We start from the raw sequence: 25,907 nt of genomic DNA on the forward strand, positions 1-25,907 counted from the left end.
GTTCGCAAGAAACAACTTATTGACTTCACAGAATTCAATAAGTCTTTCTCCCGCTTCATTTCTCTCTCCTAGGCCCTATTTCCCCACAATTCCTAATTCTTCTCTGTTCTCTACTTCTGCATTCCAATCCCCCATGATTATCAACATATCTTGTTTTGGAATGTGATCAATTTCTTCCTGTACTTCTGCAGAAAATCTCTCCAATTCCTCTTCTTCTGCATTTGCCGTTGGAGCATAGACTTGGATGATGGTTATGTTGATAGGTTTCCCATTTAATCTCACTGATATAACTCGCTCAGACCTTGCGTTGTAGCTCTTAATTGCTTTTGCTACATCACTTCTCACTATTAAAGCAACCCCATTTCTTCTTAATTTCTCATTTCCTGCATAAAATATTTGTAGTTGCCTGGTTTAAAATGTCCCATTCCCATCCATTTTAATTCACTCATGCCAAGTATTGTAATGTTGATGTGTTCCATTTCTTGCTTGACAATTTCTAACTTTCCCTGGTTCATGCTTCTCACGTTCCATGTTCCTATTGTGTGCGTCGTACAACTCCAGACTCTTCTTTCACATCTGTGCACATCAGCCTCTGGGCTTCCTTTCAGCTTCGACCCAGCTGCATCATCAGTCACAGCACTAGTCGTACTTGTCCTTTGTTCTTCCCCAGTAGCTCAGTGAGTGCCTTCTGACCTGGGGGTCTCATCTTCCAGCACTATCTCGTGTTACATTTTGGATACTCTGTTCATAGGGTTTTCGTGGTAAGAGATATTCAGAAGTGGTTTACCATTGCCTTCCTCTGAGTTCGGCTGCATCTTAGTCTGGTGTTGCAGCTTTGACCATTCCACCTTGGGTGCCCCGGCTAGGAGTCTAGCCTCTTGGTCTAGACTCCTGATGGCATTGCTCTTAGCTTCTTCAACACTCTCAAACCCCCTCACCACATTAAGGCATGCATCCTAGAGGGGGATGTAAAATCACATTTACTTTAGTAGGAGAATTTAACAAGCACCAAAGTATCTCTCATTGATTTCAGTGGGACAGAGGAACTCAACTCCAGCTGGAATGTATCAAAACAAGGTAGCTTTAGGCCATTAGCTCATTGTAGCCAACCGTTAAAATGTTGCCTGCCCATGGCTTAATCCCTCAAAATGAAATGTCCATTAGCAGCCCAGTTTTGGAATAAGAGTTTGTAAGGATACAATTACATGTAGAACAGCATGATCCCTGCCTTAGCATTTTTGGGGTTTTGTTGTTATTCTTTTACAGCCACTCTCAACCCATCCTTGAACTTACTTGTAATGTAGTAACTCTACCCCTTTCTCCTTCAAACTCGGGTCAACTTTCATCTTCTTGCATAGTTTTCTGCTCTCTGAATCACTGCAAGAGATAAACAAAAACACTTGGTATTTTTAAATATTAGCTTTCAATTAGACAACATTAATTACATGTGAACAATTCCCATTTAGCAGCTCTACTGTAATTACTAATAATTTAGCCTAACTCACAAGCAAGAGTCATATGGAACACACATAGGAATCCTAAACACACTTCTTGTCAGTGGGATACTGTTAGCATAGCTGGGTGCTGGCCTGATAGCACCTGCTTCTGACAGCCTATCCTTAATGATTCAGTTGCTAAGCATTACAGCCAAAGGCAGCCCCGTCCCACTCTTCTATAGCATCACACAAGGGAGGAGGAACTGAATGACTTGCTCAGCAACACTAACCTGCTCTTTGCTGTAGCAACCAAGCCTATGTCAACCTTCTCATCCCAGAATTTGCCACAATATCAGGACAAGAAGAATGTATGGCTACTCATCTGGGTAATGTACACAGCCATTAAACCTTGAAAAGCTCTGAAATGGACTTCTCCAGTAAACAGGAAAGCAGACAAGACTAAATCTAAAAAGACATAGCAAAATGACTGGAATCTCATGAATGAAATGCCAAGGAACATTTTGAACATTTCCCAATATTGTCACAAAGTTAATTGTGCCAGTAAAAGCTGCAGTAGTATAATGAGAGGACACATGCACTAACACAGGAACCTATTCATGTTCACTGCGCCAGGTTTCCTTTTATCTCATGATTGCAGCATGATTCTACTGCACTTTCTATTTCCTCAAATATATTTGAGGTGGGGATGCCATTAAGTATTTAGATTAAAAACAAATATGTATATAACAAATTCAGTAATTCAACATTAAAATCCTAAACAACCCTTAAAACTCAACCTGAGAAGAAAAACACACACAGGAAAATCATTTCACATTTATGAAAGCCATTCAACCACTATCAGCTGTGAACACAATCAAGCTAATAATTTGGGGATGTATCCAGTGAAGTCATCCTGTTTGCTCAAGGACTTATTGTGCAAGGAAACTTCCCTTCCCTCTCCTCCTCCACCATTGGGGGGGTGCAGAGTGTGTATGCAGAGGGAGGAGGAGGAGGAGGAGGAGGAGGAGGAGGAGAAATTGAATTGTGCAAGCAGAAGTCCTTCACTGGATTCAACCCTTAACATGTGTAAAAAAATTCAGTAAGTTTTTAAAATTCCTGTGATGTTTAAATATATGTTTAAAAATTAACATTAAAAGGCTGAGAGAATAAAAACATTTTTTTGCCTGGTGATGACAAAGCAAGGCAAGCCTTTCTGGGGACAGCATTCTACAGCACAGGGGGTGGGGAGCAGGGACTCCCAAGAAGATCATCCTCTCCATACCTCAGATTGAGGAGACATTCGGAGAGGAGACTCTTAATTATCTTACAGCACAGGCAGGTACATCTAGAAATAGGTTTCCTTCAGGTATCGAGGTTCCAAGCAGTGTCAAAAGCATCACTTTGAAATTGGGCCTAGAAATAAATTGGAACCGAATGATGGTGAAGAAGGACTGGTGTAACGTGTTCATAATGCTTGGTCTCAGTTATAACTCTCACTGCCATATGCTGCACCAGCTGAAGTTTCCTGAGCATCTTCAGAATCAGCTCCATGTACAATGCATTGCAGTCACGCAAATGGGAAGTTACCAGCATATGGATCACTAAGGACAGATTATCCACCTCTCAATGGAGTCATAGCTGGGATGGCAGTCTAGTAAAAGGCACTCTGTGTCACAGGAGACAATTGTGCCTCTAATTACAGTGATGCATAAAAGATCACCCCCAAACTATGAGCATGATCATTTAGGGGGAGTGCAACCCCCATCCACTTACTACCAGTCTATCTAGAGTGAACATTGCTTTGTGAATCTCATCCAGGCCATCACTGTGGCCTGACACTGGTCTAGCACCTCACCTGTTTTTAATGTAAAAGAACCTAAGAACATGAACCTGCTGTATCGGGCCAATGGCTCATTAAGTCCAGCATCCTGTTCTCACAGTGGCCAACCAGATGCTTATGGGAAGCCTGCAATTAGAACCTGAGTGCAACAAAAAGAAAAGGTGTGTACTGACAACAACAAATCTCCAAATGACTTTTCTTAGTGTAGATGTTAAGCAAAATGAGAGATGATGGAACGCTAAAGGACCCCAAAACATAAATGCCATGGACTCGAGTAGACACCATTCAGCACCACCTACTAGAAACAGCCTTCAGATACAAGTGGACGCACTGCAATACAGTATCATCCAGTCCCATGGAAAATACATACCCAATTCCAGTCTTTTTCTCTTTTTTTTAGGTAATTGAAAGCTGCCTATAATATTTGCTGAGAAATCCATATACTGACTGAAGCATTCTTGGTAGCATCCCCAACACTAATCCCAGAATGTAAGAACATCAGAAAAATAACCAGAACCTGTACAAGGAGCATTACAAGATGTCAGTAGGTCAGTGAACTGCAGGAGGCAACACGGAGAAAGGAAGGCACATGAGGCCATCTCCCTGCTGAAGCTAAGCAGGGTCAGGTCTGGTCAGTGCCTGGATGGGAGACTGCTTGGGAACCATGTGTAAGCCGCCGTGGGTTTCTATCATGGAAAGAAAGGCGGGGTATAAATAAATAAATAAAATAAACACTCTTCACCTGTTTGAGAACATAGAAACGCATGATGATATTTGCACAAGGGTGAAAAATATGAGACCACAGAAAATAAACTAAAGCAGAATGAACTGAAGTGGTAAAATGTTAGAGAAATGTAGAGAGATGAAGGGGCAGTCACAAAGTATAATTGGGAAGCAAAGGATATGAAAAGCAGAACTTAAACCGGCTGGTTTTTTTTCAGACTTAATTTCCAGATGGCAAGCTGGGAATTACCAGAGGCCAATATAAAACAAAGTGCCACAAAGATCTCGGGGTGGGGTCAGAGGAAGATCACAATCAGCAGTGATGGTTCCATACAGTCTACATGCATGAGGTATGGAGGGGGAGGAGAGGGGGTGGAAGGTGGAAACTACAATTCTGGAGCAAAGACTTTTTCTATCGAGTAATAACACAGATATTCTACAATTAGATACAAAAAGCCAGAGGGGATGTGTCCAGTGTAGGAACTAAAAGCCACCTCATCTGTTTCCCCACACAAACACTACTAGCAGCAGCACCTGAAGCCCTACGCCTGTCATGGGCCCCAAGGAGAATCTCTGGCAAAGATTGAGAGAATGGAGAAGGGGTTACCAACATTGGGGAGGACATTGCCAGCATTGATGAAGGAAATGAGGGGGTTATGGAGGATATGTCTCCAGAAGCCTGAAAGCTGGCTGCTGGAGTTACTGAGGAAGGCTCAGACAGCCTTTCCTTGTCTCAGCTGGCTGATGAGGAATGTCTGCAGGCACCAAGGCCAAGCATAATGGCAGAAGAGGTAAGTGCTAACAAAAACATTGGAACTTCTCGGGCAGAGGAAAATGAAAGCGACTCAGCAGAGTTAGAAACTGGCATGTCTCCAAAGTTTATTTTATTTCATTTCATTTTAATTTATATCCTGCCCTTCCTCCCAGCAGGAGCCCAGGTTTGCAGAGGATAGAGAAGAGACTGTTACAAGAAGCCCAATTTCATCCACCCCACCCCAGTTGTAGCCCCTTGCAGCTCGTGCTGACAACAGCATGAATTAATAGTGTTCCATCCTATTTCAGTATATAAAATACACTGCTGGTGTAGTGGTGTAGTGGTTAAGGTGTTGGGCTATGACCTGGGAGACCAGGGTTCGAATCCCCACATAGCCATGAAGCTCACTGGGTGACCTTGGGCCAGTCACTGCCTCTCAGCCTCAGAGGGAGGCAATGGTAAACCACCTCTGAATACCGCTTACCGTGAAAACCCTGTTCATAGGATCGCCATAAGTCGAAATCGACTTGAAGGCAGTACATTGCTTTGCTTGCTATTTGCTGTTGCTTCCAATGTCTAGTATGCCTGTTCCTGTTTGAATCCTGGTTTAGGCCTAGCATGAGATGCTAGATCCCTGTTCTGATTTCTGGAATAAAGCTTTATGCAGAAAAACCCAGCCTCTGAGTCTGCTTCTCTGGTTGGGAGTCAGGACAATGCCCTTTTATTGACCACATGTATAATCAGATGTCACAGCACCATAAAGCATGTGGTCAAAATGAGTCCAAATTAAGGCAAAAGGGATAATTGTTTTACACTCATATAAGGCTAAAACTAATTTGGTCTCAGCTTCAAGCAGCAAAACATCTTGGGATGGAACTGCTTAAGTCTGCACCGACTCAACAAAAAACAGCTGGTTATGAATAAATCCTGGCTAATGCCAAATCCTTATCAAGATTGGTCCTGACATAAAGCCAGTAGGGGAAAGATGGGATAATACACCCCAAAGACAGGTATAATCCTATGGCCCAGACTGGAAGTATTATATCTGCATCAGCTCAAAGTGGCAGGATGGAGAGGATTAATAACACAGCCAAAGACAGAAAGACATCTCCAAAGGTTCTCCGACTGTATCAAATAGAAAGGCACAGAGCAACATGTATCTGGACACCAAGAAGCAGTGTGAACTGAAAGTGCTGAGCACACATTCACACTTGAGAAATGTGGGACTGGTTAGAGTCACTTTTGAAAAGCCAGGCAACAGCAAGTGACTCTTCCCCTACATGAAGTGCTGCTTTTGCTGCTGGCATTCCTGTTAATTATCTCAACATTTTCAAGCTGTCTTTTTTGCAAAATATGAAGAATGAACATCTATAAATTAATGCTATGTTGCAGATAAGATGGGAGAGCTTAGATGAGAAGAAGAGTTCAGCACATACCCTGCAAGATGGTAGCTAGTCTGACAGGGGAAAACTGTAGCATACAGCAATGCATACACTCTATAACGCACTGACAGTAGCATTTTAAAGCACTAACCAGCAAAACACTAGGAAAGATCTCCTCACTTAAGGGTGAACGCTTTCAACCATTAAAGCAAAGCTTGCGATCTTGCCAAGTCAATGGGTTCTCACATGTTGTCAGAAAGGAAAGCTGACACTGGAACTAAAACACAAGCCTGCCAAACACAAGCCTCCGTGAATTTTGCAGGGTTCTACACGCCGTGCCAGCGGCCCAATACAAACTCCCTTCTCTTCCCAGATCTGCTAGAACACCAGGTGATTCCTTAAGCAGCAGTTGCTACCACCAGTGATATGTTTATCAGACTGAGTTCATTATCATCTTAAAATGAAAATACAATTAAGAAGGAAACATTGTCTTTGCAGCACCCTTTGCAAACTGTGTCTTTAAGAGTCTCAAATTAGACATTACCCACAACCAGCTCAGTTTTAAAAACCCCACAGACAGCAGGCTTGGGAGGCTGTAAGTGGGGGAACAGTAGACAAGAAAAGCTGTTTAACCCTTTCCTTTTTGGCCTTTCCCCCCGTATTCAAAATTACCTATTCCCCCAAGTAATTTTTTGTGTTATTCTTCTATAGGTAGGGAACAGCAGCTGGGAGAATTTCAAGTAGAAATACTACCAGGGAAAAGGGTTAAATAGGTTTCTTCTCCTCCACCATTTTTCAACTTCAGGTCACAGTTCATACTGCTAGATTTTTCAAAACACCAGCAAAATTTGGTAGCGTGAAGTTATACATGACTGCGTGTACAATCTAAGATCAGTCCTTTAGGCCCAATGGGGCAGTAATTCCTCCTGAAGGAAAACGGTAGCTTGTGGCCGAAGCTATTCTATCCTTTCTCAGCTAAAGTCTGGTGGCCTAATAACTATTGCAGTGCCATCTTTGAAAGTGGCCAACCGGAATAGTGCATGGGTACTGGACAACTACCCAAAGCATGTGTTATCTTTTTCAATCACATCCATGAATGAGACAATTCACTCAATATTTCCACTCACTGGGTTAGATAAAAAGGTTTCCTTCCACATGTGGAAGGCATTTTTCCATCCACAGAAGAGCTGTTCTACACCTTGTGCTAGAGCACTGCACAAGAAAAGCAAAACCAAATCCCTTGGCAGAAGCAACAGAACTGCTAAAGAATCTACCCAATTTTAGCACTGCACAAATACTTCCAACAGCACCTCTGCAAGTGTTTGCTAAACAGTGCTAGCAGCTATTTTCCTTCCACTCATGTGTCTTTGAATCCTACTCCTTGAATCTTTACAGAAGTCACAGCTGTGCTGACTAACTGGTGAATATACAGAGATACAGCGCCTATAGAACTGGTTCAGCCTCAAATCAATGCCTCATTTTTTCTGATGTTTCACCTGTATTCCAACAACTGTGTGACTCCCATGGGCAACGCTTGAGAAAGATTATGCCGTGGGAGAAAGCAGGTTACCAGCTGTTATTCACATCCATCAAAGCATGTCCTTTCAGGGAATTTTGATAGGTACTCACAAGTGTCATAACTCACATTTATTATTTTTATTCAGTGTCTACCCAGTTCCCCAGAAATGCCCTTGAAGCCATCTACAAAGCATAAAATACAATAGAAAAATACATAAAACGCATCAATACAATTTAAAACAACATCAGAATCCTTCATCACAAAATCCTTGTTAAACACCCCTCAAAATAGGACAAGGCTGTTCCTGGAAGAGGCAACAGGCCCTTTTCCCCTCTGGACTCAACCCCACCTTGACAAAAGCATCTTTTGAAAAGTGACAGGCAGTATACTGTTGTGCACCACCCCAATCTCCGAGATGTGAGACTTCCAGGGGTCCCTGAGCTTGTCCAGGGTTTGGTTTCCTTGGAAAGAAGGTCAGCAGAGACTGTGGTATCTTTTAGGAAATATTATTATTGTTTACACATATTGCAACCTGAGCTTAAGGTAGAGGGATTCAAAGCATTGCCAGTCCAGTAGATCTTGCTTTTCCATCAGGCTTACAGGAGACATCCTAAAGCCATGGTGCAGGGAGCCAGCCTGTGTGCGTGTCTTCAGTTCCCAGCCTTTCCTCAGACTCAACTAAAAACACAAGCCTCTCTTTTGCCATCAGGAGGGGGGGGCTCTCCTGAAGAGTTTCAATAACAATAGGATCTCCCTGGCCCATTACCCAATTAATGGGCACTTGATAACCTGGCTTCAGTTGTCCATGCTCTGGTAACCTCCAAGCTAGATTACTGAAATGTGCTCTATGTGGGGCTGCTTTTGAAGATGGTTCAGAAACTGCAGCTTGTGCAAAATGCAGCAGCCAGATCGGTAACAGGGACCAGACGGTTCGACCATATAAAACTGATTCTGGCCCACTTGCATTGGCTGCCTGTATGTTTCTGAGCTCGTTTCAAGGTGCTGGTTTAACCTATAAAGTCTTACACGGTTTGGGACCACAGTATCTGATGGAATGCCTCTCCCAACACGAACCTACCCGTACACTACACTCAACATCAGAGGTCCTCCTCCGGGTGCCTACACCGAGGGAAGCTGGGAGTCTGGCAACAAGGGAGGGGGCCTTCTCAGTGGTGGCCCCCAAATTATGGAATGATCTTCCTGCCAAGCTTTGCCTGGTTCCAACCCTGTAACTTTTTCGGTGCCAGGTCAAGACTTTCCTCTTCTCCCAGACATTTTTAACAGCATTTGAATAACGTGTTTTTAACTTGCTTATCAGTTTTTGTGGGTTTTAATGGTTTAAATGTGTATATTTGTTTTTAATGTTCTTAACTGTTGTAAACTGCCCAGAGAGTTTTGGCTATAGGGTGGTATACAAACACAATAAATAAATAAATAAATAAATTGATAGACCCATTAGCCCACTTGGCCACTCTATTAGACAAACAAAGGAGACTCATCTGATCGACAGAGCAGGACTCTCAGCTGCAGAGCCCATCTCCAGGTTGTTGTTATTATATGCCTTCAAGTCAATTACGACTTATGGTGACCCTATGAATCAGCGACCTCCAATAGCATCTGTTGTAAACCATTCTGTTCAGATCTTGTAACTTCAGGTCTGTGGCTTCCTTTACAGAATCAATCCATCTCTTCTTTTTCTACTCCCTTCTGATTTTCCCAGCATTATTGTCTTTTCTAGTGAATCATGTCTTCTCATTATGTTCCCAAAGTATGATAACTTCAGTTTCATCATTTTAGCTTCTAGTGATAGTTCTGGTTTAATTTATTCAAACACCCAACTATTTGTCTTTTTCATGGTCCATGGTATCAGCAAAACTCTCCTCCAACACCACATTTCAAATGAGTGGATTTTTCTCTCATCTGCTTTTTTCACTGTCCAACATTCACATCCATACATACAGACTGGGAATACCTTGGTCTCAGGGTCGGTCCAAAAGGGTGACCAGGTAAGGACCTGGCCGAGAGCCCCTGGAGCCACAAAGGCCCCTGACGGGCCTCTCGATAGGGTGGGGGAGGAGTAGCACTCCATTTCCACGATCCGCAGCAGAGTAGCTGTCGTGGATCAAAGAGAGGGAGCTTCTTTCACCTACCCGTTTACTAGCTCCACCTACCCATCTCTACTGTCTTTTGCGGTTGCGTGGGCTTCACGCGCAGGACTGACATTAACCAAGATGATGACCAAGGTTTTCCTAAGGGGCTGAAGCCTCCGCCGCCATCTTATTGATGGCAGCGATGTGCGTGCATAGCAGTCCGCGCAGCCCCAAAAGACAGGATAGACAGACCCAGCAAATGGGCAGGAGAAAGAAGTTCCCTCCCTGCACGAGACAGACAGGCAGGCGTGTGCGTGTGTGTGTGTGCACACATCTGTGCGTGCACGCGTGCTGGGGCCCAGAGCAAGCTGGTGCCCAAGGGCCCCAGCATGTCTGGCGCCAGCCCTGCCTGGTGTGAATGATCCTTGCTTTAGTGTGCAGTGATACATGTTTGCATATGAGGATCTTCTCTAGTTCTCTCATAACTGCCCTCCCCAGTCCTAGCCTTCTTCTAATTTCTTGACTATTGTCTCCAGTTTGGTTAATGCCCTCCTTTATTCTGAATAACAACTACCCAGTTGGAAAGCATTGGCTAAATATTCATCCTCTTATCTCAGAATGCTGTTCCTAAAATAAAAAAAACTCTTAATGATAATACTGAGCACCATTTCATATATTACAAATTTCTGCATGAGGATTAATCACTGTGTAGCAAGCAGCAATTATTTCATGGCATGTAAGGTAGATGTGAACGTTTGCCTTACAAGCATGTATCTTGGATAGGGACTTAAGTGACTTTCTCAACAGCCTGGAATGACGATGGTAGGACATCTTATTAAAACTTCACACTGATTGAAAATAACTGTCTTTCTGGGCTAGACAAATTGATCACACACACCCCAAAAAAGAGATACCACTACTCCCAAGTTGGGATATGTTTTAGTGATGTCAAACTTTTAAATTTGTAATTGTTTAGAACACAAACCTTGCAGACTTGTAAAGATTGTCTCCAATCCAAAGCAAGCACTACAACCAAGAGGTCTCCTCTGGCTTGGACTGTAATCAAGCCAGGGAAGAACTTCCCTCTAAGTCACCCAGTAACTCCAGCAAAGGTGCACCTCCCTTGCTTCATTTTAGTACAAGTGACTGTTACTATGGCAGAATCCAAGGTACGAGGGAGTGTGAGATACCAGAAGTTACATGTTTCAGGGCTCATGGTTCCGAAAGAAAGGTTCTACAGCAGCATTACAGCAGATGTCAAAGAGGCCCCCAAGTGAGATTAGGCAAATAGGAAGAGGCACTGGGGGTTGAGGGAGGTGCTTGAATCTCATTGTACTCCCAGTAATGTACAACAGAATCCAAATTGGGCGTGCAACAAAAACAGAGCCATTTTCAGATTTCTTAAAAAAAAAAAAATCTTAGTTTGCTGGATCCAGTTCTGAATAAAACAGGGAGAGGGTGTTTATCACTAGTGTGGTTTTTCACCACCATGGCTGGAGGGAGATGCATCAGGAATTTCGGCTCAATACACTTGGGACTGTGCTTATCCCCTCCCAAATCTATTTCTCTGCTTCCCACTAAACTAGCAATTTAATTGAAAATATAATTAGCAGTGTGTTGAGCAAACCCATTCATTGTGCTGTGTAGGAGGAGTGGAAGGAGAAGGAGGAATGCTATGTAGATCCTTCAAGTGCAATCCCTTCTCAAGCAAAGCTCCCCAATTCCACACTTGTTTAAATAGGCTAGCTTAGGCTGGTTCTGTGATATCTGAAAATACATATAGATTATGTTGCTGAGAGGTCAATATACTTTCTTTTCTGTTTCAAATTTAAGATCCTCTGCCAGAAAAGGGTTCTTTGAAAAGATGCTTCATCCAACACATTATTTTTCTCCACATTCTCAAAGCAGTAGTGGTGGCAGTACATTTTATGAAATAGCAGCTAGGGAATTGTGCTAGCAAAATGAAAAACATATTGGCTTCTGCTCCAGCTTTGGGGACTCTTTTGGGGTTCTTATGATTGCTTCTTCCTAATTCTGTGGTGGCAGCTGCGACTAATGGAACCAGTAACAGTAAGTCATATTTATATGGATCCTCATAGACTAATGATACCAGGCCTTTCTCTTTCAATCTCCTGAGACAACTCTAACATAAGAGACTGAGGGAGAGGGGGAGGAAGAGAGGCAGCACCACAAAGGATCTGTCAAGAAAAGCTGCCTCTTCTTTGCAAAAGAACTTTGTGTGTGTGATAAGTAACCTCTATGATAATGGCCTCTTGCTTCCACACATTGACAAAAACCACAAAATCAGAGGGGGAGGGGGCAGCCTTAAGTCTATGACTCACCTCTATGCCTCCAAGACACAGAATTCAACAATTGAAGATTTCAATACAGCTGTATGAAGCTCAATACAGCTGGTACAGCACAGTGGGGAGCACAGTCTGGCTGGGAGTCCAGAGTCTGTGAGTTCAAATCCCCGCTCATGTCTCCTGAGTGTCAAGCGCCAGCTAAAGATCGTGAGTGGCTCAGGGGCTACGTGCCCTGCCACCTGTGCAGCCGTGGGCAAGCTGAGCAGGCCCAAGGAGCCCAGTTGCCTCCCAGCTGGCAGTTGCAAACAAGAAAGGGGCTGGCTTGTGCAGCTGTGGCAAGCTGAGCAGGCCCTAGCCAGCTGGGGAGGACTAGCCTCAGAGGGAGGCAATGGTTAACCCCCTCTGAATACCACTTACCATGAAAACCCTATTCATAGGGTAGCCATAAGTTGGGATCAACTTGAAGGCAGTCCATTTACATTTTTTTGTATGCAGCTCATGCCTAAATGATTTGAAGAGAAAGCACTGATGGGCAAAACAATTATAGGGGGGGGAGGGAGAGAAGTAAAAAGAAAAGTCCAGGGAGATGTGGGTAACAGAAAAAAATCTCCTTTTTCCAGGTTTTTTTTGAAGCAGAAAAGGATACACCGTACTATAACTTAACCGGTAACTAAGTTTAAGCAGGTGAAGATGAAATGTCTCCATATTCCTTCCCTGTTTATTCCTGTCTCCATTTCACTGGCCCCTTCTTCTGTTGTCTTCCCCCCACCCCCCTCAAATGTTATACTGCAAGCTCCTGGAGACAGAACCTGCCTTATTGTACTCTGTAAATCACCATGTGCACTAAATAATAATAGATTAAAGTGCAATCCACAGAAAAATGGGCATGCTTAAATGTCACTAAAATCAATGTCATGTACCTCTTTTTTGGAAAGCAAATAAGAGAATGGGATGAGGGTAGCAAAGTATGAAAGGAATTTTGGCTGCAATACTCAAGAGTTATACACATATTCTGTTGGAATCAATGGGATTTACTTGTGCATAACCTGAACAAGACTGTGGCCCTCATTAGTAAACAATTATGCTGACAAAAATTACACTCACACAAACTCCTCAGACAAATTGCCTCCTGTTGAGAAAATCATCTCAAATGCCTTGCTTGAGACAGTTTACAGTGTTGCCATCAGCACTGCAGCTTTTTCTATGGAAATCATTAGGATAAGAGTATATTTTAAAGTTCCACATTACTAATCTATGGCTAATTAATTCATCATTCCAATTAATGACTTCAGCACTGAATGAAGACTTTTTTTCATTCTGCAACAACAAGAGCTGGAAAACTTTCTATTAAAAGTCAGCAAACTAACAAGTCAAATGCAAGGCAAGTGCCTTTGGATGTCAACAGTGAGTAATGGAGAGAACAACTCAGCAGCATAACATTCTAGCTGGGCAAAAACCAGTGTGTTATAACAAATGGCATTTTCCAAGGAGAGAGATGTTAATAAGATAATTTCTCTTGAAAGCGACACCACTGCACAAACACTAGCAGCAGGTTAAGGGGAGACCCAACGGCAACAGCAACTCCTGGTGAAGAAAGACTTTCTTCTTTGTTAAAAAGCTTCCTTTTTCATCATCGATGGGCTTTTGAGATGGCAGATAAGCCAACTCTCAAAACACCTTGATAGCAGGAGTTCTGCTGACTTCAATGGTAAGATAAGTGCTGTAAGGATTGGGACCTCCTACCTGACCCTAAATCCAGAGAGAGGCGCATTCAATTTTGCAGTCTCTTGCATCAGCTCTTGGCTGGGTCACGGGGCATAAAAGCCTGGCAGCCCTTGGGACACCAAAGGGAGTTGCACTGAATGATAGGAGAAAGTCACCAGGCGCCTTCAGAGTGAGAGTCTGCAACTGGCAGAAGTGGGGGGGAGAAGTAGATTTGACTTGTGTGAAAATATTTAGTGGGTCTGGGTTGTTCCCAATTCTCTCAGAGATGTCCTGGGATAACTGGTTCAGGTATGCTGAGTTGGTGGGTTCTTGTTGAGTCCATATCAGCTGTTTAGGAGTTGTCTTAGTAAGGAGGGACATGGATGATGCCACCCCAATTTCAGTGATCATGGGTAGAGGGAGGTATAGACATGGGGAGGTGATGAGGGCAAGGCTATCTACACCTTGTCCTTGCTCCCACTCCTCCCATGGACAGGTTCCTGGCTGCCCATCTGTTGTGTCCACTGGCCTGTGTGTGCTATTTAATGCCAGATCAGTACACAATAAGACCACACTCATCCATCCTCATAATGGATGAGGATGCCGATTTGGTATTACTGAGACCTGGGTGGGTGAGCTAGGACGAGTTGATCTGACCCAATTTTGCCCACCTGGATAATCTGTGCAACACCAGCACAGGCTGCAGGGATGGGGGAGGGGTTGCTGTAGTCCACAGAATTTCCATCTCTGTCACCAGGAAACCACTTTGTCTTGGAGCTGGCTGTGGAGGCCTGCACCTGGTGCCAGACCAAGGAAACAGTAAACTAGGGTTGCTGCTGGTATATCATCCACCCTGCGGCCCAGCAGCTTCTGTGATCAAGCTGGTGGAGGCCATCTCAGCTGTGGTGTTGGAGGAGCGCAGAACAATAGTGCTGGGTGACTTCAATGTCCATGCTGAGGCTGCCTCTAGTGTTCCGGCTTGGGACTTCATAGCCTCCATGACGACCATGGGGCTGTCTCAAGTTGTCATCAGTCCGACACACAGGGCAGGGCACACCCTCGACTTGGTTTTTGCTCCGTATGAAGGAAGGGGTGCTCTGGAGATAGGAGGTGGATGTCACCCCATTGTCATTGTCAAATCACTTCCTGATGAAGTTTAGACATTTGGCTCCAATCCTCCCCAGCAGGAGTGGTGAACAGATTAAGATGGTCTCCCCCAAGGTCTAATAGAATCCACAGGATTCCTGAATGCCCTGGGGGAGTTCCCAGTAGATAGAGCACATGACTCTGTTGAAAACCTTGTCATGCTGTGGAACAACAAAACGATTTGGGCTCTTAACACAGTTGCTCCTGACTGCCCTCTCTGGCATTGTGGCGCCCGGTTTGCTCCTTGATACACCAGTGAACTAAGGGCAATGAAACAGGCTGGACAATGGCTAGAGTGCAAGTGGCGAAAGACGTGCTGTGAGGCTGATCAGGCACAAGTAAAACATCATAACTGTGCCTAATCCGGTGGTGAGGGCGGTGAAGAAGGCCCACATCTCTGCCACCATCACATCCTCAAGTAGCCATCCAGTGGAGCTTTTCTGTGTTGTCAGGGGACTGTTGACAACAAGTCCAAGAAATGGGAGTTTTAGTCCCTTTGGAGGCTCACTGTGAATTGTTTGCAAGGCACTTTGAGGGTAAAGTTGCTCACCTCCATAGTAATCTTGATGCCCTATCTACATCTACTGTAGTCCCCAATGCGGTATCCAATGCAACATCTGCTGCAACATCTTGGGATCAGTTTCAGTTTATGCAGCCTGATGATGTCAGCAAGGTGTTTGTGACAAAGTGACCAGCAACATGTCCTCTCGACCCTTGCCCTTCTTGCCTTATTACAGCTTGCTGAGGAGGCATGACCAAGTGAATCCAGGAAGTGGTCCATCTGCCCTGAAAGCGGTGATCCAACCCCTTTTGAAAAAGTCCACTCTGGACCCATTGGTTTCTGACAACTACCACCTGGTTGCAAATACCCTCTTTTAGGGAAGATGATTGAGAAGGTTGTGGCGCAGCAATAGCAAGTACTCTTGGATGAAACAGACTATCTTGACCTGGTTCAGACTATCTTGAGTTCAGACCTGGTTGTGGGACTGAATCAACCTTGATGGATGAGCTTTATCGGGGAAAGGACAGGAGGAGTGCGACCCTATTATTCTTACTTGATCTCTCAGCGGCTTTTGATACCATTGACCATGGTAACCTTCTGAGACGACTTGGTTCAATTGCAAAGTTATCTTATCTACAAAACCATTAAAGACACCATAGCTCCATCTGTAGGTCACCCCTGAAGTAAGGCATATTTGTACTAGTTGCTTTTGAGAAATACTGCACTAAGTATTTCCCCCCAGAACATAGTAGAAACAGTTAGCATAGCCCACATCACAACCCAGTGGTGCCCCTTGCTAGGATTACACTGTCAGGGTTTGCTGCGGAAGAGCCAACATCTTAAAAGAGATATGATGATCACCAAACATTGCTTAGACTGGTCCTCTGGAGAGGAATCCTAAGGAACATTGTTCCCTATGACTGTCACTGGCAACAGCATGCTAGTACACCTACTCATGAATAAATTCACAGTGTTGATTCCCAGCTTGCCTTACAAGTGAAAAGCTGGGCACCTACCTACCTACCTAAGATGCAAATGAAAATTGGCTAATTATTACAGGAAGGGGAAAAAAGTATTTTTCCTGCAGATGTACAGGGAAAAAATGAGAGTAGTTAAAGAACAACAGCAGCCAATAGGTTAAGGCAATCAGAGATGACAGCTGGCAAAAATGCTGGTAACAACAAAGTCACAGACCTCAGAGATCAGTATCCAAATGGCAGCCAAGAGCCAGCACATTAGTTCCCTAGTCAAAGCCCTACTGGACATACAGAACTCAGTGGTAGAAAGGGCCATAGCTCAGTGGTGGAGCTTCTGGAAGGTCCAAGGTTCAATCCCTGGCATCTCCATGGAAATGAGCCTTGCCTGAAACCCGGCCAGTCAATGTTAACGATAGTGAACTAGATGAACTAACAGTCTGACTCAGTATAAAGCAACTGCATAGTTGCACTCATGTACACAGACCTACACGCTATTCACTAACAGTCTCTGGGATATAACCATTTATCATACATTTTACAAGGGGTATGCAAGTTCCTTACCAGTGTTAAAAAGTAATGCTAGAACTTTTTGTGCAGAGTATTTAACATGAGAAAACACTGAAACATACAACCCCACCACTCCCCCCTGCATTCTGAAGTGGTAAAATTTTAGGATAATATGTCATGTGATTCTACAAAACATGCAAACCAGACTCCAGGAGTTCATGGGCTGCACAGAAAAGCTGCAGAGAACACAGGTTGCACTGAAATTAATCATATAATGTCATTCAAGGCTTTAAAGAAAAGACACAGCGGGAAACATTTGACAGCCAAACTTTTAATTAAAAAAGAGTAGTCCTGAAACTTCAGTCAATCAAACACTAGGGAAGAACTAAAAGGAAAAAGTCTAAATCGAATCAGCACAGGGGGTGATGAGGCAAGGGCTCTTCAGCCATGCATAAGTATGAAATTCACTAATAGGCAAAAAACCTTGCGGTTTACAAACGTACCTATGGCCCACAGTTATTTCTATCAAACTTTAAAAAGTGGGGAAATTGGACAACTATAGTGAATGCACCAGGGGAGCAGGAGACCTGACCTCCTCTCTGAGATATTGGACTTCTCAAAGAATCCTGGGAAGTGTAGTTAGTGAAGGGTGCTGAGAGTTGCTAGGAGACACCCTGTTCCCTTCACAGACCTTCAATCAGAGCAGCTGACTGTTAAACCACTCTGGCCACTGGAGCTCACTCAGGGGAATAGGAGTCTCCTCTCAGCACCCTTCACAAACTACACTTCCCAGGATTATCTGAGGGAAGCCATGACTGTCTCACGTGAAATCAAAGTCTAGTGTGGGTGTGGCCCCCTGATTAGGCAAGCCCAGCAGCTGGGAGTCTGGCTTTTAGAACACTGACAGTTGGTTCTTACAGAGCATGCCCGACATTATCATAGGGTTCAAGCCAAAATTTATAAAATTAATTAAAAATCAGCCAGGCATTTTTCAACTTTTAAACTGCAGAAGATGAAGGTCAGCGTATGGGGCAAGGTCAGTAACAGGATTACAGGTACTCTGTGACCATGGCTGATTTTTAATTAATTTCAACAGATTATGAGAACTCTCAAGAGAAAAAAGTCCAAAAGGGCTCTGGGTTTTTTTCTCTCTCTTTAGACTTTGAACTCTCGATTCTTTCTGATTGTTTTGTTTATTGCCATGAAAATTAGGAGGGTTGTTAAGCAAGCGTTTCTGAGTTCAGGACTATAGGTTTTGTAAGGTTTTGTTTCAAATGAGCTTATGGGAAGCATCAGAATGGGAAGGGGGTATTTTCAATTTAACATTGCGGAATGTGAAAAATCCACGATGGCTATAGTATACAGCCACTCTCGTGGCTGTATAATTAATACAGGTCCTATAAACCAGTTGTTTTTAGTAGTAGTAGTAGTAGTACTAGTAGTAGTAGTATTTACATTTGTATACCGCCCCATAGCCGAAGCTTTCTGGGTGGTTTACAATTAAAAACATTAAAAACAAATATACAAAATACAAATTTAAAAACACATTTTTTAAAAAAAATTTAAAAACACATACTAAGTTATCTTCTGTTCCTACCAAATAGCTTCAGATAAGCAAGCGAGTCAAGTCTCATGCTGCAAGGGGTGACAGAATGGACAATTGAGGATTATTCAATCTGGCCCAAGGGGGGGAAATTTCTTTCCAACATTGCTCTTTTTAAAAAAGTTAACTGTGCATAAAAAGTTACATATACCACATACATACAGTCTAGCAGCAGCATTGAAATATATAGGATTGACATGTTCATTGCTTCCCCCACAACTCCTCCTGTGGACAAGATCATTCCTGGCGGATAAAGGCCTTCTCTGAAAAGTATCTGTTGCTCCTTGTACTTGATGCAAGAGCAGCATATGTTAGATTTTCTATTAAGTGCCTCTCCTCTCCTTTAAAAATGGATGCCATTTTCAGAAAAAAATAATCTATATCCTTTTTACTAGGATCCATTAAACAATATACTACATAGAAATGGAAAGGCCTCAGCCTTCCTACACAAAGATTTTGGTATTCTTAGATATGGAGCATAATGACTGAGTATTTGTCCCATCAGATGTGACTCTTGGGGAAAAGGGAAGGGGCAGCCATTCAGATATATGGGTTCAATTTCTGACTTATGCAAAAAATAAGTCACTAGACAGCAAACCTGAATCCTTCAGAGGCTTATTTGAATATTAACATAGGCAACACAAAAGTTGTTGTGTATCTCGTATACTTTATGACAGAAAGCCAGAACACTTTTTTTTTTCCTTTTGGTATAAAATTTCAATACATTATAGCTCAACAATGCAACATCAGTAATGTGCTTGTGCATATCTGGGGATGTTTTAGACATTGCCTAAACATTAACATTTCCCCCCACACACCTTTCCCATTTTGCTGTAAAATTCTAGATGTGCAGTAAAGTAACAGGTAACAGACTCAAAGGGTACTTTCTGACATCCAAAACTAACCTGCTTGCTAACACCCCCTTGCCAAACAGTTATTTTGGGCAGAGTTCTCTTCTGCAAATGTTAGGACCTTAAGAAATGTACAATAATTCCGCCAACCCCACAAAGTTACTCCTATTGCTTAATGCAGCACCCTTGCCAACCTAGTGCCCTCCAGATGTTTTGGACTACAACTTTCATCAGCCCCGGCCAGCACAGCAGTATAAAAGCCTGTTTTTTAAAAAAAGACTGCTAGTGCAATCCAAGTAACCACTCTGTGTACCAAGGGGCAAATTATTTCAAATGTCTTAAAAGTAGTCTTAAGCAGCACAATTTCTGTCAAAAAATGAAGCTAACAAGGATGTTAATCAGGTCATTGCTGGACATACATTGACAAATGGCAGTCAGGTTAGAAATGGATGCATGGAACAGAGCAGCCGAAGTGAAGCCATGATTAATTAAAATGGAGGACAATTTCATGCTGTGTGTGTAATTTTTGGCTGAAGGCTGCTTGCATTTTTGTGAACAGGGCACTTTCTACTGCCAAAGAGCTTCTGATAAGAGGTTGGTATGGACAGCCAAAACAATGTCAAAGTGAAATAATACAAATGTGTGTGGAACTGACACTATGCAAAAGGACACTGCTTGGAAAATCATTGATGGAAGGGTCTCAGGTACTCATTTTCTCCCCCTCCCAGACAGATTATGGTTAATGCATGATCTACGTATTGTGGGGTGCCACGCACAATTATTGAAATTCATGTTTAATTACTAGATAATTCCAACCTCCTGATCTAAGTTTGCTGGGTGATATAAAGGGATGTATTTACACTTTAGAAAAAAGCTTTTTCTTGGGGGGGGGGAGGCATTGCCTTTAGATTAGTTTTTCTTATTTTCTTGTGGCTATCTGCTCTGCTTACACATACTTTGCCAAGCTGAAGGGTCCAGGCCCACCCAGTCGTAGGTAACTATATCTTTCTTTATTCCAATATTCTAGGAAACAGAGTAAGCAGTGGGCTGGAGGGGAGTTTAGGGCGAAAATATATGATTTATTCTGTTAGCTCATATTTTTATTGTTTTAATTAATTAGCTTATGCAAATATATATATATCACATCATTTTAAGATATTTTCCAAGTTACTTTAAGTTGCTGTAATGTCAAAGTATTAGCTTTATTTTGTTTCCTATCGATCCCATAACACCATTGTAACTTTCAGTTATTGTTTTACTCTGACCCATCATTAATGAATGTATCATGGTTTTTAATTACAAAATCAAATTCTTGAGAACTTCACACCTTTAATAAACTGGTATATTCAGTTCAGTGATAATTTGGAGTTTGTGGTTTTTAGTAATAGACTGTATTTTCTCTCTGTTCCACTGGGTTACTGCTGAGCCAATGAAACCAGGGTGAGGAATCCAGTGAAAGTTGATGCATGGGCCCTGACTGGATCTACTAATTTAGAACCATATTTTCAATTTTGTGCAAACATGAAAGTAAACAAGTTGTACTTAAAAAAGCCAAATTAAAGTTTATGGTGGTGTGGTCAACCATTATCCAGATTTGCAGTTAGGATTCCAATTGTAGTGGAATCCTCAAACCACCACCACAAAGCTTCAGATTTTTTTAAAACCAGCCACATGCACACAAAACAGCTTTTGCAGAAGCAGTGAGAATTAGGTCCAGGGCCGGCTCCAGGCATGTGGGGGCCCTTGGGCATCAGCTTGCTCTGACCCCCGGTGGGTGGGTGTGCATGCGCACACATACGTGCGCATACACAGCCCCCCCACGCGCCCCCCATGGCCCCCCTACCTGTCTAGTCTTTACCATTGCCCTTAATGAAGATGGCGGCTGCAGTTTCCCTAAGGGAAATGAAGCCTCCGCCACCATCTTTGTTGATGGCATACGTGCGTGCTACATGCGCACATCTCTGCCATCAACTAAGATGGCGGCAGCGGCTTCAGTACCTTAGAGAAGCTGCAGCCGCCATCTTCATTAAGGGCAATGCTAAAAAGCCGGCTGACGAATAAGTGGGGGGCATGGGGAGTGCGGATCATGGAAGGGGAGCGGAGGGCCCCTCAGGGGCTCCTGTAGCTCCGGGGCCCTCGGGCCAGTGCCCAACCTGGCCACCCTTTAGAACCGGCCCTGATTAGGTCTACCGGATTCTCCTCATTTGGCCTGTGAGGTCATTTTGGCCAAGTCTTACCTACCTACCCTACATGTAAAGATGCAGCTCTCTGCTGAAAGTGGGGCTTGCTGGGATGAACAATGCTTGCAGAGAAAGGAAAAATGCATTTGTTTTGGCACTTTTCATAAACTGGAAATGGATCAAACGTTAATAAGCTGTAGACAGAAACAAGAAGACAAATTCAATTAGACATAACAGTCTATTTCATCAACAGCTTCACCTGCTTTGCAGACCAGACTAAGCTCTCACTGAAACTAGATTTGTGAGATTGGCTATACAACTGGCTTAAGTCCTAGACCAGGAGCGGAGAACGTGCAGCCCTCCACGTTGTTGGACTCCAGCAGTCCCAACCATCATGGCCAAAAGTCAGGAATTATGGGAGCTGTAGCCAAGAAACATCTGGAGTGCCACAGGTTTCCCTTTCCTGTCCTAGACCAAAGAATCCCAACTAAAGATGCAGGAATAGGAAGATTGAGTTTTATGAAATGTTAAGTCTATTCAAAACTTCAAAGTGGTTAAAATCAGATTTATTTTCACAAAGCCACAAAGGTTCCCCTCAGTACACAAGGACTATAATGACAGTCAACTGATTTTTAGAAGAATGCTCTCAACAGAACAAAATCACAAACATGCCAATTTAATTTGCTAATCTTAACCTTTCTAGCTTTCATATTCCTACTCATGGTTCCTTTGACACAGCCTCTTCTAATCAATTCCAAGAGAAATGATGGACCCTTCTAAATGGACCACCCCAAACTCTAAATCACCCTTTCCCAATCTGGTGTCATTTTCATTAGCTATGCCAGCTGGGGCTGATGGGAGCTGGAGGTTCAACAACATCTGGAAGGCACACCAGATTGGAGAAGCCTGCACTAGATGTTGCCCTCTACTTGAAACACCTCAGGGAAAGCAGTAAGGGATTCTACCGTCCCCTGAAGCCTTCACTAAACACAGTGAAGAACTCTCCTATCAGCAGACCTAATTCCTAAAATAAAATCCAAAGTTTTTCAGTGCTATGCGTTCAATACATTATTTACAACCAATATTAGATTTTAGAATTTTCTGTATATTATTGAATTAACAGCAACAATTACCCATTTTGACACAAGAAAGCTTTAAAAAAATTTCTCCAAGACACAAACCTGAGTAAAACTTGGAATGTACATAGTGTGCTTCATGCACCAGTTTTCCTCTGGGCCAGAGAAAAACCCGCTTATTGTTATGCACACATTGACTGCTTGAAACTTTACAGAATTGCAATTACGAATTGCACCTCCAGCCCCAGTAATAAGCCTTTCATTTCTAATCTAGACCTGATGCACTGGATCTTCCACAATATAAAGGTGACATTCTGTTTAAAACTGACAAACAAATAAAAGTAGATATCTGAAATCACTCTGAATCTTGCCAGACATTATTAATTCAATATTCCAACATCTCCTACTCTGTAAATCATCCAAACATCAGACACTTTGGCAAGCGATCTCTAATTAAAACATGGGGATGCTGCTGTCACATCATTTGAGGGTCTTCTTAACTGAACTTGCTTTGTGCTAATTACACAGAGTGCAATTGTATTGTGGAGAAGAGAGGAGAAAAGTGGTCACTTTTAATGATCTTATTGCCTCGTCATGCCTCTGAGAAATTAGGTAATTCCTCCCTCTTTTAAACAAGGATTCTACCAACATGAAATAGTAGGTGGGACTTATGTTCAAATTTAAACCTAGCATTAAAATCATTTTAATCTCCTATAGGGCAGGGCTGGGGAGCCTGTGGTCCTCCAAATGTTGTTGGACTCCAACTCTCATCAGCCGCACCCAGTATAGCCAATGGTCAAGAATGATGGGAATTGGAGTCCAGCAACATCTGGAGGGGCCACAGATTGCCCATTCCTGCTAGAGGTAGGCATGCTTGAGGAATTTGATTTATCTTAATTTCAACATAAATTGACCTGACATGCATTTCCCAGGTGAATGGGAGTCATCAATTAATTGAGAGCCAGTGTGGTATAGTGTGAGCAGGTCAGACTAGGACTTGGAAACCAGGGTTCAAATCCCCACTCAGCCATTTAGCTCACTGGGCGACCTTGGGCTAGTCACCAACTATCAGCCTAACCTACCTCACAAGGTTGTTGTGAAGATAAAATCATGTTTAGATGCCACCTTGAGCTCTTTGGAGTATATAAATATAAAAATAAATATATAAAGTGCAGATCAAATGTACTTATCCTTCAGACTTGGCCCTTCTTCAAAATTTCCTAGATAGTTCCAGACTAAAAAAAATGCACAAAAATGTGTTACAGAATGCTTATTGCAGGATTAAGTAGGTTTGGAAATGCATACATTGAGATAAAATATGTACAATGCATACATAAAATATAAAAATTTAGATAAAGTATTTAAATACAAATATTGATTTAAAAAAAACATACATTAACACAGAAACAGGACAGAACCTAATTATGAATGAACACATGCGAAATTGACACTGACTGATAATAGAATGATTCATCTGTCTCTAGCTGAGGGCAGACCAAGTGAAGCAATGTATAATTAAGGGCTCCAAATTGAAACTGGCTTTTAAAGGGTCCACCAGAAACATTTGTTTACCATGCATGAAAGAGATATTCACTGAGTACAATGTTAAGTGCACTTGTGCGTTCTAACTTAAAAGGCCTGCACGCATGGGATTCTCAAACTTGTACAGTTTGCCATGTGTAACATTTCAAAACTTTTTTTTAATGGACCTTACTTCTCTTCAGGGATGGAAAAATCAACATCTGTAATATCAAATAGTTTGACGCTATCTTCAACAAGACAAAGCATAAAAACATAAGAGTCCTACTGGATCCAATCAAAGGCTCCCCCCTCGTGTATATGTGTGTCATTATCATACTAGGCAAACTGGCATTCTTTAATGCAATGACCAAGGGTCCAGCAATGCATTAATTGGCCCATTCACACATCACACTAACCATAGTTAATGTTAACCACAGTTCTAGGTCTGGACAAGACGGGAAACTGTGGTTAACCAAAAACAGAAGCTTCAAAACTCTCTTGTGCAGTCACATGGGAGGAGAAGAGGGAAGTAGAGAATGTGTGAGCTCGAGGCTTTCTGTGGTGGCTCCTGCTTGTGTATACTGTGCAAAACCATGGTTAATGTATGCCCATCTTGTGGCCTACAAAGTCTTTCTTCCAGGTTCAATTGCTGACACAGGACAAACCTTTCTATAGAAAAGCAGTGGTGAAAGGGATCCTTCTGAACAGTGGCCTACACAGACAAGATTCAGGCTGCTAACCATATTTTGCCTGCACTTGACTTAACCTAAGAACATGAGCAGTGGTGGGATTGTCGCACCTTGCAAAATACAGAGGAATCCCAAGAATTATGCCCATAAATATTTCCTAATGAACACCAAGAAAAAAATAGTGGTACAACTGGATTTACTTCACGGTGAACACTGCCATTACATGATAAGCAGGCATTTTGAGAACAGCCCCATGGACAATGTTGGGATCAACAAAGAGATAATAAAATGTAATCATCATCTACAGCTGGGGCAACATCTTGCTTTCTCCCAAGTCAGGAGCAAAACAGTAGCTATAAGAAACAAAACACAGCCAATTTCATAAAAGGCAGAGCTGTCATTGCTGCAGGGAGAGCAGAAGGCAGCAGCCACAGCACAGCATGCCTGTCAGCCTTACCAACACACACATTTTCCCCCTTTCAGAAAACTCGCTATACAGTGTGATATGAAAAGTAAAGCCGAAAAAAAAATCAAATCTCTGCTACAAGGAAAGGAGAACATTGCTGCCAAATAAACTATTTCTTGTCAATATTTGTCAAACAAATTGAGCCTATGAAGTAAAATCTCCCCCAACATCTATGTAATTTGTTCCTTCCCTTCAGCCTTAGGATTCATGAAGGAGCTACAAGATGTGCTTGCAATGGAAGGATCTGTCTTCCTCCCTCTCTCTGAAGCAGTTCTGATAAAGCTCTTTTTTTTTTCAGAGCAATAAAACTAAGTCTCCTGGGGCCAGTGACAGAAAGACACACCAAGACCTTTCTATGCTTTGCAGCAGGGGTGGGGTAAGCATGAGCAGAATGAAGATATCATCTCTTGAGAAACCTTGCAAAGTAAAATGTAAATGTACTGCCTTCAAGTCGATTCCGACTTATAGCGACCCTATGAATAGGGTTTTCGTGGTAAGCGGTATTAAGAGGGGGTTTACCATTGCCTTCCTCTGAGGCTGAGAGGCAGTGACTGGCCCAAGGTCACTCAGTGAGCTTCATGGCTGTGTGAGGATTCAAACCCTGGTGTCCCAGGTCGTAGTCCAACACTCTAACC

General features: G+C 42.8%; 1 protein-coding gene across 6 annotated transcripts in view; it reads right to left on the reverse strand.

Annotated features, from left to right (window-relative positions):
- The window catches only part of PDIA5 (protein disulfide isomerase family A member 5), a 271,149-nt gene that overhangs the window by 180,117 nt on the left and 65,125 nt on the right, over positions 1 to 25,907 (reverse strand). For all 6 annotated transcript variants that reach the window (XR_009760542.1, XR_009760541.1, XM_061609090.1 and 3 more), the window contains one exon: positions 1,294 to 1,377. Coding sequence is in view for 4 of the 6 variants with exons in the window: in XM_061609087.1 (XP_061465071.1) it covers positions 1,294 to 1,377 (84 nt within the window). In the remaining 2 variants the exon portion in view is untranslated. The remainder of the gene's footprint in view (positions 1 to 1,293; positions 1,378 to 25,907) is intronic.

This window comes from Rhineura floridana, chromosome 2, assembly GCF_030035675.1.
Source record: "Rhineura floridana isolate rRhiFlo1 chromosome 2, rRhiFlo1.hap2, whole genome shotgun sequence".
Lineage (NCBI taxonomy): Eukaryota > Metazoa > Chordata > Lepidosauria > Squamata > Rhineuridae > Rhineura > Rhineura floridana.